This window comes from Sinohyriopsis cumingii, unplaced genomic scaffold (genome assembly GCF_028554795.1).
Source record: "Sinohyriopsis cumingii isolate HCF-2022 unplaced genomic scaffold, ASM2855479v2 utg001437l, whole genome shotgun sequence".
NCBI classification, from domain to species: Eukaryota; Metazoa; Mollusca; class Bivalvia; order Unionida; family Unionidae; genus Sinohyriopsis; species Sinohyriopsis cumingii.
Genome location: NW_028315999.1, coordinates 1,899,769 through 1,916,307, shown reverse-complemented (window position 1 = coordinate 1,916,307; position 16,539 = coordinate 1,899,769). Strand labels below are relative to the sequence as shown.

The 16,539-nt window shown below is 36.2% G+C and overlaps 1 protein-coding gene across 1 annotated transcript; it reads left to right on the top strand.

Annotated features, from left to right (window-relative positions):
- Window positions 1-282: 282 nt before the first annotated feature.
- On the top strand, window positions 283-16,294 carry LOC149772501 (uncharacterized). The gene is made up of 4 exons (XM_089947716.1): window positions 283-666; window positions 6,945-10,003; window positions 13,335-13,527; window positions 14,078-16,294. The coding sequence occupies exons 2-4, from the start codon at window positions 6,950-6,952 to the stop codon at window positions 14,347-14,349; spliced, it is 3,519 nt and encodes a 1,172-aa protein (XP_089803842.1). The 5' UTR covers window positions 283-666; window positions 6,945-6,949; the 3' UTR covers window positions 14,350-16,294.
- Window positions 16,295-16,539: the final 245 nt, after the last annotated feature.

The following is a 16,539-nucleotide window of genomic DNA, read 5'->3' as shown; positions in this document are numbered from 1 at the left end:
TATTGACGTCAGATCGACACTATTTTCATATAGACCAACGAGATCATAGGAAATATTTTTTTAGTGAAAACCCTATGTTGATATGACTTCAAGATGGTTGTCCATATTTACGTCAGATCGACAGTTTTCATTAAGGACCAACGAGAGATATCTTAGGAAATATTTTTTAGTGAAAACCCTATGTTTGATATGACCATTCATTCATGGGAAGTGGCGATAACAAAATGTTCTGAATGACTGCTGTTGTGCTCTTTACGTGTGTTTGTTTATATACGAAAACACGTTTAAGTATTTACTACGTATGAAGGTAGGTAGGTACGTAGGTAGGTATATTAGTAGCTACATAGGTGGATAGATTGGTTAGAAGGTACTTAGGTCAAATTAGCCCTTACCTCTCGAAGCATTTTACTTTATTTACCCGAGAAACACCGTCTTAGAAGATTTTCCATTTCTATGCATGGATATTCAGTCGGACGGAACAATGGTTCTGAACACCTATTCTTACACCCGTTGGTTCGCTAAACACTCGCTCAATATAGGTGCGCGCCACTTAAGTCTGTCAATAGAGTTTTTGTTTTAGAGGAATATATTTTTCATATCGCAGGTCTTAAAATGGCAGCTTTCATAGTCGGTAGTATGCGTTCGAACAACATACAAAGCATATAGGTAACAATTATTTCTTTTTATTTTATTTTATTTTATTTTTCGTCAAAGTTGTTTTGTCCGGGTGTCACATTTTGTTATTTTCCATGGTTGTCAGTTAGTATTCTATCGTACGTTATGATTATATATATGCACGTTGGTATCAATTTTTGCTAAATTTAAATAATAATCGAAACATAAAACTTGAACCTCGGGAAAGGTCCTGAACGGCACAAAAACAATCCATTTTCAGGACAATATAAACATTCTTAGGCATTGATCAGAGGCAAAATGATGAGAAAAGAGATTGAGTCTAATGTCTTTTACTGCAAGTGCTAATTCCTCAACATTGTTTTCATCTCGTTAATGTTTTGGGATATACGTTTACATCAAGGCCCGTCTCTAACCTTTTCGGAGCAATTTATTATCCCCTCACAAAAAAACACTACGTAAAACGTCCCGGTCCAGCTTAAATCTAAAATGGTCCATAACATGTTTAAATTTAAGACCGCTGTGCGAACATATGGACAAACAGTTGGCTAGTTTAGACAGTTCTTTTGAAGGGGAGGAGGGGGCGTAAATATACTACGCACCACAAAATGCACAGTGCCGTAGAGAGTGATCACTGGCAATGGTTTAAGAAACACCCGGGCCTCTCCTAGTTCTTGTTCAAACAAAATATTTCTTTTATAAAATTTAAAAGTATTTCCCGGTCCGAGCCCCCTCACGGGCCCGGGTCCTGGGGATATATCCTTGGTTGCCCCCCCCCCCTTGTTGGCCCTGAACACGCACGAAGTTTCACATTCCCCGTATTATCATACAAAATACCGGGGATTGCAAGCTCTTATTTTTTTTTTTACTGAGAGTCACATTCTGTAAAACCATCCCTAGTTATCGGTTTAATTACACTGATATTCGTCCTTGTTTTCTTCACTGAAGTGATTCTTTGTACTTGTTATAGTTCCTGTTGTTGTTTTTGTTCCTGTCGTGGATGAAAGGCGATGCTGTTCATGCGAACATGCATGCGTCAGTGCAAGTGAACCTGCGCTAATCCCTTAATTATTTTCCCAATAAATACTGCGAATCGTTAGGTATAACTAGCGGGATGATGCGATATGTGTGGGTTGGTGGGTGCAGAAATGGAATAAATGAAGAAATGGGATAGATTAAATTCGTTCTGATTTCTGTTTGTTAATTTCATGATTGTTGTTGCCATTGTGTGTCCTCTCTTCATCATTGTAGTAACGTCTGTATTTAAGGTTGTAGGGATGGCAAGAAGTGGACCGCATCCTATCTAACCACGAAATAATGCCGAGGTCCGAAGTAAGATGGAAGTGTTTATTTTGTTGATGTAGAAATTATGTGTAAATTGTACAAAATGTCATATATAGCATTAGCAGTTGTACAGCCAATTGATGGTAAAATGAAACAATGAACCTGCAACGTCTTGACGATTTGTTTGTTATGATACAAATTATACGCCAACTGCACGTTGTACGGACTCGATGTACACATGAATGCGCACAACTAACTCGTCCACTTAAATCTTAACATCGCAGTCGGTGTATGGTAAGACAGTACTTAGTTGTGTCTTTTATACTGTCTTATAAATCTTGACATACATCCCAGAGTATTTGACCACGATCAACTCTAGAAGCTAAAGGTCATTTAAACGAGCTGTATATGTGTGTCTGTACGAGTAATACAAGGGCTTCATATACCAATTTCACCATATGGGTTTATGGGAATTTAAGATTTCAGATGACACTAAAAAGACTTAAGGAAATTTAACATTACGTTTGGGTCACCACTGACTAATCGAAATGTAACATTACGGAATAAATACAGACAACAGTAATACTGAAATTCGCTAATATCGTCTACTCAGCACTAATACACTTTGTCAAAAATACATTTGCCGTTAACTTTTGAGTGGTCTAATTCAGTGAACACTGTTATTTGTTGTCGCTTTTGTTTTGCTTGGAATAGTGGGGAAGGGTTGGAGGTGTAGGTGGGGTGTCTCTCAAACTCAGCACTTTAATTAGCTTCTCCTAGCTGCTTCATTTATAGATAAATAACAAAGGCTGAGTATTAGGAATGTCCATCATCTTCGTGTACAATATTTTTTAAATAGGGTAAAATGAATGGGAAAATATAGTAAAACTTCAGAACAATACAGATATTTATCAAGGAATACATTTACAATGTTGACAAAATTGGTTAGTGAGATGAGGGAGTCCAATGTTCCACGACAGTTTCTTCATCTCACGTGATTTAATATACTACGTTGCCGAACTAAACAAAAGAGATAGCCAGAATGATCACAAAACCATTTTACCTTTCATCGTTTCATGAGAAATGGTGTCCAAAGTAAGTCAGTAAGTGGATTAGAAGGAATACAAAGCTTCATTGACAAAGAAATTACAATAATGTCCGCACGACGTTAGAGTTAATCTTATTTTCTCGACTGTAATATTTTAAACATGCAGTTTTATAACCATATAGTTTTAAAAATACTTACATTTGTTGCATATTTGCCAGTTTGCTCCCTTTAGGTTCTCAGTTACACACACACACACACACACACACACACACACACACATATATATATACATATATTTATATAATTTCTCTGCTGGCATGCATAACAAATACGGAATAGTTTTCTTATGTAAGTAAGCGTCTGATGCGTCAATAATAGGATAGCAGACTGTGCATTCCTCACTGAACTGGTGAGACCAGTCAACATGGGAGACAGGTCAATTTAGCCCTAAAAATGCAATCATTGTTTAGCTAGACAGTACTCATACAGAGATCAGAAACGTTTGCATTCAGTCTGTATTAATGAGAAGCCTTTGTGAAACCCTTGTTAACGATATCTTACCCAAAAGTGTTTCAGTGAATTTCACACAGCTCTAAAACCGACTGACAAATAGTTGATATTGGCGAACGTCAAGATTATCCACGATTCCTCAGAACATTTGGTATGAGCTTTCATGTCACGACATAAAATCATAAAATAGCTGGACTGTTATAAAGTAAATAACTAAATTGCTAAACAAAATAGATCACCAAAGTAAAAGGAAAATAAGCAATTAAATAACTAAATAAATTAAAAATTTAGGCAATAAATTAGTACTAGACAGATAGATTTTTCCGATGGAAACAAATTAATTTCTTATTTTATCAAGTGAATTTAACTGCCGAGCAGAGAAAAGACCTTAAGCTGAAATTTCATTTGAATGTGTAATGTGATCAATGCTAAGGATAAAATTGCGATAACAAGATGCAAAGCAAAACAGTTTGGACATTTATCAACTTTTCCGGAATCAAATTCCCATGAATAATCGACGTCATTAATCCGGAATCAAATTCCCATAAATAATACGACGTGATTAATCCAGATTCAAATTCCCATGAATAATTCGACGTGAATAATCCGGAATCAATTCCCATGAATAATAGGACGTGATTAATCCTGAATCAAATTCCCATAAATTATTCGACGTGATTAATCCGGAATCAAATTCCGATGAATAATTCGACGTGAATAATCCGGAATCAAATTCCCATGAATAATTCAACGTCATCAATCCGGAATCAAATTCCCATGAATAATTCGACATGATTAATTCGGAATCAATTCCCATGAATAATAGGACGTGTTTAATCCGGAATCAAATTTCCATGAATAATTCGACGTGATTAATCCGGAATCAAATTCCCACGAATAATTCCACATGATTAATTCGGAATAAAATTCCCATGAATAATTCGACGTGAATAATCCGGAATCAATTCCCATGAATAATAGGACGTGATTAATCCTGAATCAAATTCCCATAAATTATTCGACGTGATTAATCCGGAATCAAATTCCGATGAATAATTCGACGTGAATAATCCGGAATCAAATTCCCATGAATAATTCAACGTCATCAATCCGGAATCAAATTCCCATGAATAATTCGACATGATTAATTCGGAATCAATTCCCATGAATAATAGGACGTGTTTAATCCGGAATCAAATTTCCATGAATAATTCGACGTGATTAATCCGGAATCAAATTCCCACGAATAATTCCACATGATTAATTCGGAATAAAATTCCCATGAATAATTCGACGTGAATAATCCGGAATCAATTCCCATGAATAATAGGACGTGATTAATCCGAAATCAAAGTCCCATGAATAATAGGACGTGATTAATCCGGAATCAAATTCCCATGAATAATTCGACGTAATTAATCCGGAATCATATTCCAAGAATAATTCGACGTGATCAATCCGGAATCAAATTCCCATGAATAATTCGACGTGATCAATCCGGAATAAAATTATTATAAATAATTCGACGTGATTAATTAAATGCTATTATTCTATTAAGTAGGATCGAGGTTAATTGTTATACAGAGAGGTCTATATTGTAAATGTAGATTGTACCGATTTTTGGATTACGTATTCATTTTGTTTTTACTTTGTTCTCTGTGCATTCGTTGGACATTTGTGTGATGCGGAAAAGAAATCGACTTGGAGTTGTTTTCTATAGGACCATACGTATTACGCGTCAAAATGATGGACAAGGAAGGTTATTGTACATCCGTTTTGGTGAAGTTTGATCATACCTATTATCTGTATACAAAAGCAAATAACTTGTGAAAAAATATAATAAGACAACGTTTAGATAGATATCGAGAATCGTGAAGAAAATTAGTACCCTCTTTTTAATACAAACCCGATTAAACAATGTACTATTTTCATCAAAGACAATTAATACGAACCCTGAACTAATCGGTCAATTGTAACAATTATAAAAGTGTATAAGATTTAGATTTATAGTAAAAGCACTAAAAGTAAAACAAGATTTGTACAAATGGCTCATTCAATCTATGTGTACTGCATCCTCTTATCAGCAATTTAAAAAAAAAAATTCCAAACCAAGAACATGATTAAAAATCGGAACAAGAATAAATTGAAAATTTGACGTTGTACTGTACTTTCATCGATTGGTCTACATGTCAGTGACACTTTAGAAATTTGTAAGAAGTTGTTACAAGTGTCTCTCCACAACGATTGGGTTAGACGATTAAGAAATAAACCATTACAAGTGTCTCTCCACAACGATTGGGTTAGACGATTAAGAAATAAACCATTACAAGTGTCTCTCCACAACGATTGGGTTAGACGATTAAGAAATAAACCATTACAAGTGTCTCTCCACAACGATTGGGTTAGACGATTAAGAAATAAACCATTACAAGTGTCTCTCCACAACGATTGGGTTAGACGATTAAGAAATAAACCATTGCAAGTGTCTCTCCACAACGATTGGGTTAGACGATTAAGAAATAAACCATTGCAAGTGTCTCTCCACAACGATTGGGTTAGACGATTAAGAAATAAACCATTACAAGTGTCTCTCCACAACGATTGGGTTAGACGATTAAGAAATAAACCATTACAAGTGTCTCTCCACAACGATTGGGTTAGACGATTAAGAAATAAACCATTACAAGTGTCTCTCCACAACGAATGGGTTAGACGATTAAGAAATAAACCATTACAAGTCTCTCCACAACGATTGGGTTAGACGATTAAGAAATAAACCATTACAAGTGTCTCTCCACAACGATTGGGTTAGACGATTAAGAAATAAACCATTACAAGTGTCTCTCCACAACGATTGGGTTAGACGATTAAGAAATAAACCATTGCAAGTGTCTCTCCACAACGATTGGGTTAGACGATTAAGAAATAAACCATTGCAAGTGTCTCTCCACAACGATTGGGTTAGACGATTAAGAAATAAACCATTACAAGTGTCTCTCCACAACGATTGGGTTAGACGATTAAGAAATAAACCATTACAAGTGTCTCTCCACAACGATTGGGTTAGACGATTAAGAAATAAACCATTACAAGTGTCTCTCCACAACGATTGGGTTAGACGATTAAGAAATAAACCATTACAAGTGTCTCTCCACAACGATTGGGTTAGACGATTAACAAATAAACCATTACAAGTGTCTCTCCACAACGATTGGGTTAGACGATTAACAAATAAACCATTACAAGAAAGTTACTGATGGTTAAAATTAACCTCACCATTGTCTCTAAATTGCATACTGTCTTGTCTGCGTCATTAAAATGCCAGATACAATTTTCACAAATGTTCTTTTGGAGCGTAGAATAGATCCAATATGATTACAGGGTTAAAGAGCGAAGGGCTGAGGTAGGGGGAGGTAAGTAACAGTTGTCAAGAAGCAAGACTAAATATTTTTTTGTTGTGTCCTAACAGGTCAGATGGAAGCTGCTGGAGGTCGGCCCTACATCATTGTACCGAAAACTCTACTTGCTCAGCTAAAAGGAATTCCTGGTGGCATTAATTCTGTGGTGCGTAAAATCATCAGTAGTTATAAACTTGTGGCAAACTACGATCCCAGAACCGACAATCTCGCTATCATTGGTCAAAACGAGGATATTCTGCAGTTAGCTATTCACAGTTTAAGACTTTGGGTGGATAAGGAGAGAGCCAGAAAGATAAAGTTAATCAAAAGCGGACAGGCACCGTCGGATAAAGATGAAATAGAATGGGAAGACACTGAGCACGATTGTTATCTCAACAACTTAAAAGTAAACTGGGCATTTTATGGGGATTTTGCGAAAAAGGTATCACATTTGCTTGCTCCTGAGTTGGAAGAATTGAAAAACATTGACAATAGTATCTTAATTAGACCTACACCATCTGCAGAGAAAATAAACGAGTTAGAAATTGGGTGCGCATTTGAGATTTATCCTCAAATTAAAGCCAAGGTTGAAACAATTATTGAGAAAGCAAGGCGACTTTACAAAGACGACAACTTCTTTATTCCGAAGTCAGACGAGGTGAAAGCCAATGCTTTTATAGATAAGAAAAAAGATAATAAAGATATTTTATACATTTTGACTGAAGAATATGAACCAGAGCCTCGAATTCGAATGACTGTCTATGGTCGAAGTGGTGGCCACGTTGCGACTGCGAGACTAGACTGGATTGAAGTTGCTGGCCCGGGACTTCCTGGTAGTAATTTGGTGGAAGGATATCTCAGTGGCAAAAATACAATGGATAAAGGGAGACAGTTTAGCAGTCAGTTCTATAGCTCTCGAGCAGTAGAGAAAACAGCTAAACCAAGAAATTCCTCACTCACATCTGGAAAGCGAAATAGTGGCGACCTACGGGTTCGTTTTGAGAAAGCCAGTATTCCCCAAGGAACAAAAGACAACTTAAAGAACACAATTACAGATGGGAAACGAACAGAGAAGAAGAGTGATGCTCTCAAAGAGAAATCAGCCGCAGATGAGAAAACAAAAAACAATATGAACAATACAACCGCAGATGGGAAAACAACAGAGAAGAAGAGTGATGCTCTCAAAGAGAAATCAGCCGCAGATGAGAAAACAAAAAACAATATGAAAAATACAACCGCAGATGGGAAAATAACAGAGAAGAATAGTGATAATCTAAAGGAGAACGCAACTGCAGATGAGAAAACAAAAAACAATATAAAGAACACAACTACTGGTGGGAAAACAGCAGAGAAGAAGAGCGATAGTTTCAAGGAGAACGCAACCACGACTGAAGAAACAAAAACTAATAGAAAGAACACAATTACAGATAGGAAAGTAACAGAGAAGAAGAGCGACACTGTCAGGGAGAACGCAACCGCATATGAGAAAACAGAGAAGAATAAGACTAATTCGAAGGAGAGCACAATTTCGGATGGAAAAGGAACAGAGAAGAAGTCTTTTGTTGGAATGCTGCAGGAGACAAGGATGAAAAAGAATGACAAAACCAACAAAAGAGAAGAATCTTTTAATAAACACAAGCCATATACCCCGGAGAGTGACAAGCAAGGGAGTCAAAAGGAGCGTGATGGCAGCAAAAAGGATTTACATGGGAAAAAGCAAACTGAAGCAGAAAATGTCTTTGAAAAGGTGGATAAAGATGAACGTAAAAAGCAAATTGTAGCTAAGACGGGTCAGGACATAGGTCAGGACAACACAATCAAAAAGAAGCAAGTAACAATTAGTGGTACTAGGAAAAGTGTTGGTGAAACCGTAAAAGGGGTTACCAAATCGAGGCCTATTTCTATGGACAGCTTTAGAAACAAATCACAGAATAAAAAAGGCCAGTATCTTGTGGAGAATTCAGAAACAAAGAGCAATCCAGAAATTGAATTTACCTCGAAAGGCCGTGAAGAGCATAATAAAGAGAGAAAACAATTTTTACAAACTAAAACAGAATTGGCTGATTTTCAAGGTAGATTTGAAATGAGGTCAGATGCCCAAGATACCGATTATCTCTACAAACGAACGTTTGACACCATCTACAAATACAAGGACTTGAAATATTATCCCAATGAAACAGCTCACACGAGACAAGCGAAATCTAGACAGAATAAAGATGTCGGAAAGTCAACCAAGAACATTTCATTTGCTGTGGAGCGGCAGCGCAAAAATGCAGCAGAAATGCGAGTTCGAGGACGGTATAGTATAAATCTGGATGAAGTTGTCCATTTTAAAAATGCCCAGTTTCAGGAAAAGAGCGAAAGTGATACAATGGATTCACTGAAAAGCAAAAACCATTCACAATCCAAAGAATCAGATAAGGACACTTTGAAAACGAAAGAATCTGCAGAAGCAAATAAAAAAGACAAAGGCAATGAAAATAATGACAATGTCAGCAGTAGTAATGGTAAGGCCGCGCAAGGACCAAAGGGAGAAAAATCTGAAGACAAAGGAGACACATCCGAAAAGAAGAGTAAAGAGAACCGCACAAGTGTGTCAAAAGGTACAGAAACTAAGACTGGTGCTAAACAAAACACAAGAAAAAAGTACGATCCATGGCAGGTGAAAAAAGAGAAAGAACAGATCGAGCAAAAGAAACTAGAGCCGATAATGTCACAGCCAAAACTGGAGGATAAGTTTGAGACTGGATTACAACTAAGAATCACGGAGGCACTTGAGAGGCAACAAGAACTGCTAACATCGCACCGGGAAGTAAAGCCAAGACAAGTCTTAAAATTAACAGGAAAGAAAAATGAAGAGATTGGGGTAAATGAAAATCTCTTCAGCAATGCTCCTCCATGCAACGAATATTTGGATTCACAGTTCAGATATTCCTTTGCCAGAAACGGATTGCGTGTATTTATCTATCAGTTTTTCATCATAGAACACAAAAGCGTGGATCTGATTGTGAATGATACAGACGAGAGACTAAGACATTATAATGGGGTTGCTGCACAAATCGCAAAGGCTGCTGGAAATCAACTAGAGCAGGACTGCAGAGTCGTATGCGCCACACTGGGATCAATAAAGGTAACACGGTCTTTAAATTGTTAAACTCTGTAATGGACGCAGATAAGAGACTTGACAATTTATAAAACCATTATGTATCTTCGATATTATCACATGTGTATATCACTTTAGAACGTCGAGTCCAGTGTGTTAAAATATGATAAAAATTGCATAATCGGCACCACTTTATAGAACAATTAGTCAGTAAACTTTGTTGCGGAATAAATAGAGCATTACATTCACTCATGCCCATTTCATGTAGATTTTATGAAACCGTATTAATACTTTAAATATTGTACAGTCCTGGAAATTATTAAACTTGTTTGATACACTTCATGTGAAATTAACTGTCATGCAAGACTCTCTACGTGGATTTCGTAAGTGTCAGTGAAATCGCATTTAAGAAGAAATAATATATAAATTTGTATTGAGCTAGCGTGTGTTGTAAATTAATTATTCCAGTTGTATTTACTCTGTCATTGGTAAGTGCAAGTGGAAGAGTTTATTGTGAAACAATCATTCCCATCTAATTTACTGACAGGATTATTATAAAGATGCGGAAGAGTTTGTTGTATTTATTGTGCAGCTTCATATTTATCAATTACAAATGTAAGGTGCGCTCTTTTGAACTACTAAACTGTTACTGTTGAACAACTTGTTTTAATTCACATTCATTATGGCTGTCTGTTTGATGGATTAAATAATTATGAATGGTTGGGTTTGAGTGCTGCTTGTTTGATGGAATAAATCATTATAAATGGTTGTGTTTGAGTGCTGCTTGTTTGATGGATTAAATAATATGAATGGTTGGGTTTGAGTGCTTCATGTTTGATGGATTAAAGAATTATGAATGATTGCTTTTTAAGTGCTGCCTGTTTGATGGATTAAAGAATTATGAATGGTTGGGTTTTGAGTGCCGCCTGTTTGATGGAATAAATCGTTATGAATGGTCACGTTTGAGTGCTGCCCGTTTGATGGATTAAAGCATTATGAATGATTGCGTTTGAGTGCTGCCTGTTTGATGGATTAAAGAATTATGAATGGTTGCTTTTTAAGTATTGCCTGTTTAATGGATTAAAGAATTATGAATGGTTGGGTTTTGAGTGCTGCCTGTTTGATGGAATAAATCATTTTGAATGGTTGTGTTTGAGCGCTGCATGTTTGATTGATTACAGAATTATGAATATTTTCGTTTTAAGTGCTGCTTGTTTTGATGGTTTAACGAATTATAAATGGTTGCGTGTGAGTGATGTCTGTTTGATGGATACATCATTATAAATGGTTGCGTGTGAGTGATGTCTGTTTGATGGATACATCATTATGAATGGTTGCATTTTGAGCTCCAAACCATGAATATAATATTAAAAATTACCTAAATAGACCACAAATTCTGGTATTATGCCGCTAGTACTTTCATTCTAAGTGGTGTACTTCAAATTTAGACGGCGTTTGAAGACTGGCAAAAGAGTTTTAACTTTTTATTTTAATTTTAGTTCGTTATTTTTATTTATTTATTTTTTGCTGCAGAACATTTGAAAACTTTTTCGCGTACTTCATCGTGGTTCCCAAAGAAATTCGTTGTACAGACAACCATTGAGAATAATAATTGAAGACTTTACATCGAATTTTAAATATTTCAAATCACGCTCGTTGAAGTCGCTGAAGTACTGAATAAATCAAGTTGTTCGTCCATCTATATAGATGTCCACTAGTCAGTAGGCTGGGTTCCGCAACATAACTTGATAAGACAACTCTTAGATTTTAACAAAATTCGTATGCAGATTCATACTAAAAAGACTTTATAAGTCTTCATTTAGATGACTTATTGCCCCTGTTTACTCTCTGGTTTAGGCGGGACTTTACCAAGGAGCTGGATTTCAACCAATTCTGACACCAGGTGCGCCCTCAGAATTAATTTGGTGGGAGAGGGGGGCAAAGATGTAGTGGTCAGCTATTACGCTTTACGGGTACAGGTCAAAACATGTTTAGAGGCGATATCCTGGGGTGGGAAGCAAGTGCCCACCTTTTGCCCTATGTGAAGGCGCCCATGTCTGGCACGCAGTTTTATGTTGAGAAAACGCTAAAAGAGTTAAGTTTCGAGCATTCCACAACCAAATTTATGGTCGTTTCCGTCTTTTTGACTTATGTTTCCTCAGGATTAATTTATGCTGAATACTTGGCTCACGCCCAAGATTAGCAGGCAGCGTTATGGTGATGAGTCTTTGATGAGTTTGTTTTTCAGCATTTCAAGATATCATTTAGAGGAGTTAAATCCCCTGATTGCCCGTTCTTCTAACCTGGGTCTGCAGTATACATGTACTCAGGCTTATTAAATTTCAAAACATATTTAATAAACTCCTTTATCTTAATGCTACCCTGAATGAATAGTCCTCACAAACCGTTTTCTTAATCCGGATTTTCCAACACATTTCTTCAGATTAGGACTTTTTAAGTGGAGCCATTTGCGATGCACACATCTCTAAGAGCTCTAAAAAAATGAAATATTTCGTTATCTCCGTTCGTAAAGATTTAATGTCAGATATCGTGGTTGCATCATACATATTTATACATTTGCTATTTAAATTCTTGTCAAGATCATACTAATATTTTGCATAATTTCTTTTCTAGAAAAGTCGCAGGCATGAAATTCGTATTTTGCACTTCCGTTCGTGCGTCTCCTTTTTGAGTAGGCTTGGTTAATTTGATTAAGCAATAAAACGTAGAATCCCGTATAATCGCAAATAGGGCCTGTGCAGGAAAACTGTGGCATGGTCTCGCACATAACACTGAAATCGAAGGTTCACTCTGACACGGGACCATAGGGGTGGATCCAGAAATATCGTTTAGGGAGCGCGTGAAGAAGTATGCAAGGGCTATGTGGGATGAAACTTGTTTGGAGGCCCAGGGGCTAAGCTCCCGTAAGCTCCTGCATTTGTAATGTTTTCAGTGCATATTTTTTACCATTTAACTTCAGTAAACGTTCTGATTGTTTCGCGCTTATTGGTCTCAACCCCCTCCCCCTCCCCAATTGCCCCTCCATGACCAGATAATAAAAATACTTATATTCTTGATTGTACAATCAGCTGCAAATAAATAAAACAGGAACGGAGGAAGCATAAAATATATGAAATACTCTGGATTCTCCAGGTTATAGTTACACATGAAGAAAAAAGTAGAATCGCGTCGCGTTGAGGAATGGTTACTTACACTCGTACTGCTTGCCCTACTGGAGATCACGTGATAAATGGACTTTTATTTGTATGTAAAGTATTTAACAATACTCACAGTAATCTGTCCACAAAGTCTCCTCATCGGCGTATGGACATGTATCATTTCTTTTGATAATTTTAAGGTAACAGAAAACTGCATCACAACTGCCGGAAAGCTAAAATGTGAGGGCATACTTCATGCAGTAGGACCAGAGTGGGGGACTTATGAGAAGAAGGAAGAATGCCTTAGAGACCTGTTCTTTACAATTTTGAATGTTTTTAAAGAAGCAGAGACACACAAGTACAGGCGTGTAGCCATGACACCATTATCTGCTGGTAATAATTATTGGTCTATGTGATATATATATATATATATATATATATATATATATATATATATATATATATATATATATATATATATATATCCAACATAAATTTACATAAAATATGTCAACCTAGATGCATATATATATATATATATATATATATATATATATATATATATATATATGCATCAATGCATCTAGGTTGACATATCGTAATCTGCCTGTTTTGTATATGTATTTTAATTACACATACCATGCAGATGTACAGTGATGAGAATATATGACCACACATCTCTCTCTCTTCTCTCTCTCTCTCTCTCTCGTCGTAGAGACTCATATTCATACTTGCCTCTCTACTTTTCTTCCAGCCTTTAAGTCTACCTGCAACATACCTATAAAATTGCCAACCTTCCTAATTGCTTATTTATACCTACTCGTCTAGCTTCCTCTCGGTATATCTACCTACTTGCCAAACATCGACCTGTCGACGGAGCACTAACGTGTGAACGTGAATACCTATAGATAGAATGATAAATAGTTTTTTCTTCGTATTTCAGGTACATACAGAGTACCTTCTGACTTATGCGCCGATATGCATATCAAGGCCCTAATGGTTTATGCAGAACGCCGAAGTTCTCCAACCATTCATGAAGTCCACATCATGGATACTCGTGTTCAAATGTTGAACCTTTTAAAAGATGCTCACAAGAAATGGCTGCAAAACCCGGAGAGTCTAAATTTTGACAAAGCCAAGACGTTTAATCTATTTCCGGATGTAGAAACGGTGACTTCAAGATCTTCTTCTGTGACGCTTGATTTCAAAGACTGACAAGTACAAGAATTTTAGTTGTAACTGTGAAAAAAGTGCATTTTGTTTAGTTCATTTGAGCTGTAGTAATAGTTAAGTTCTAGAGAAATTTATAGTTTTTGTGAATTGAATTCAGAATATACGACTTTGTCTAATACATTTCATATCTACTCCAAAACGTATTTATGTTTCAGATTAACGGTGTGCAAAAAATTTCACAGAAAGTTAAAAAAAAGAAGAAAAAAAAAAAGAAACAAACAAATAAACTAGAAAAGCACTAAAAGCTCTAAAAAGTGTCAACCCTTCCTCGCAAATGTAAACAATTTAAGCATGAAGATGGAGGCCAGTTTCTGTTCTCCTAGATTCAAGTCACCTGGCCTGAAAGGTTCGATGGGAGATTCGAGTTTCCTTTGCTCTTTTGGTTTCGAGGTTTTGATTTTGATTGTGCCTAATCCAGTCATGATAATGTCTCTAAAATTATGTCATGGGGAAGAAAATCGGTCTGCAACGACATTTCAAGAAATCATTTTGGGTTGGCAGTCGGATCTTAAGATTCATCTTTCTTTAAGTCTTTCGTTTTTACTCTTATGTTGGATTAAGCAAATTGTGCATGTTATTCAATATGTCACATTTTGTGTTTTGCACGTGATGGTGTTGCTATGAATACTGAGCTTCTCGACCGTATTGTACTGGAGAAATGACTTGCTTTTGAACATGTTATGACATGGTTTGCATGTTTTGTTTACTTACGGCTTGGGTGATCCTTTTTTTGTTAGGCTTATGAAGGGATTTAGTTTTGGTCTTAAGGGGATTGCTCGTAGATTTTTGGGGTCTGTGGTATATTATGACATGTTTATTTCAAGAAAAAAGATTTATTAGGGTTTAGGATAATTATGTGGTAGACTAATATTGCTCAATGGTTTTGCCTGCTTAAGGGCACTCTGGAAGAAAAGTCAGAATGAATTATCTATTCAATTCCTTGTTTTTGTACTCTAAAATGTCGCCCCGAGTTTTCGCCTTTTCTGCGGCATCATCCACAATTTTTTATCGTCATACTTTGGGTTTGCTAGGTACTGAGACAATTCTTTCTATCGGTTTTTGAATGTCTCTTCAGATCTGTGTTATGCTTTGTACCTGGCTAAAAAGGTTGTTTTGGTAGCAGCTGGATGGTAGCAAGAATTAATATTTGTCTGCTGATTTGGAATATACATCTGTGTGGAGGTTATTTTCAATGCCTTTACATTGTACTTTACATTTCTGACATGAACTTGTCTGAATGATGGAATTTCTTTTTGATTTATTAATAAAATCGCGCAGCTTTCTTTTCCGTGGTGGCACTTAATTTCAGTGTCATCAGTGAAAAGTAGCCATTGAAGTGGAACGTACGGCACTGAAGCAAAGAGTCTGCTTTCATAAACTTGTTTGCGTCTTCATGTTTACATTTGCTTGGAAAGGAGAATTAGTCTACTTTTCTGCAAGTCTGGGTTTTTGGAACTTGACAACTTGAATATTTGATTGGTCCCATATGGTCATTATTGATACATGTTATCTTGGAAATAGTTATATATATATATATATATATATATATATATATATATATATATATATATATATATATATATATATATATATATATATATATATATTCTGACATTTTATTTATTTCAAAGTTGGCATAGTTGGCTCTCAATAATTTACACTGCGGCATTTACATATTAACAGTGTTGGTACTGTCGTATGGTCCTAAACCTTGTATGCCCTGTAATCCAATTTTATCAGTTTTCCGTGATTTGTTAGTTTAATACGTCTTGTGCGATAAGTGGAGTTAAATTTGCTGTACCTTGCCGATTCTGTAATCTGTGATCTATGACAATGTCGAACCTTATTGAATAGAAGTATGTAAGTGATGTATATCGATCTGTAATCACCAGTTGGAACTGCTTCAACAATAAACACTATTTCATCACATGAGATTATTCTTATCGCTACCTGTCTACAGTTTTCAATGCTTCTCAGCTTGAGAAACTCACAGTTAGAAATAACTTCTCTTTTGCATAACTTTTCCGAGTCACCATACACCTTTCCTGTCCTCCTGTCCCAGTACACAGTGAAGAGAATGATACATATGAAAATTACCGTTGAATCGGGAAATGCATAAAGCCAAAAATCTCTGTATAAGTTCTGCAGCTCATTTTAGGCAGGTAACTCAAG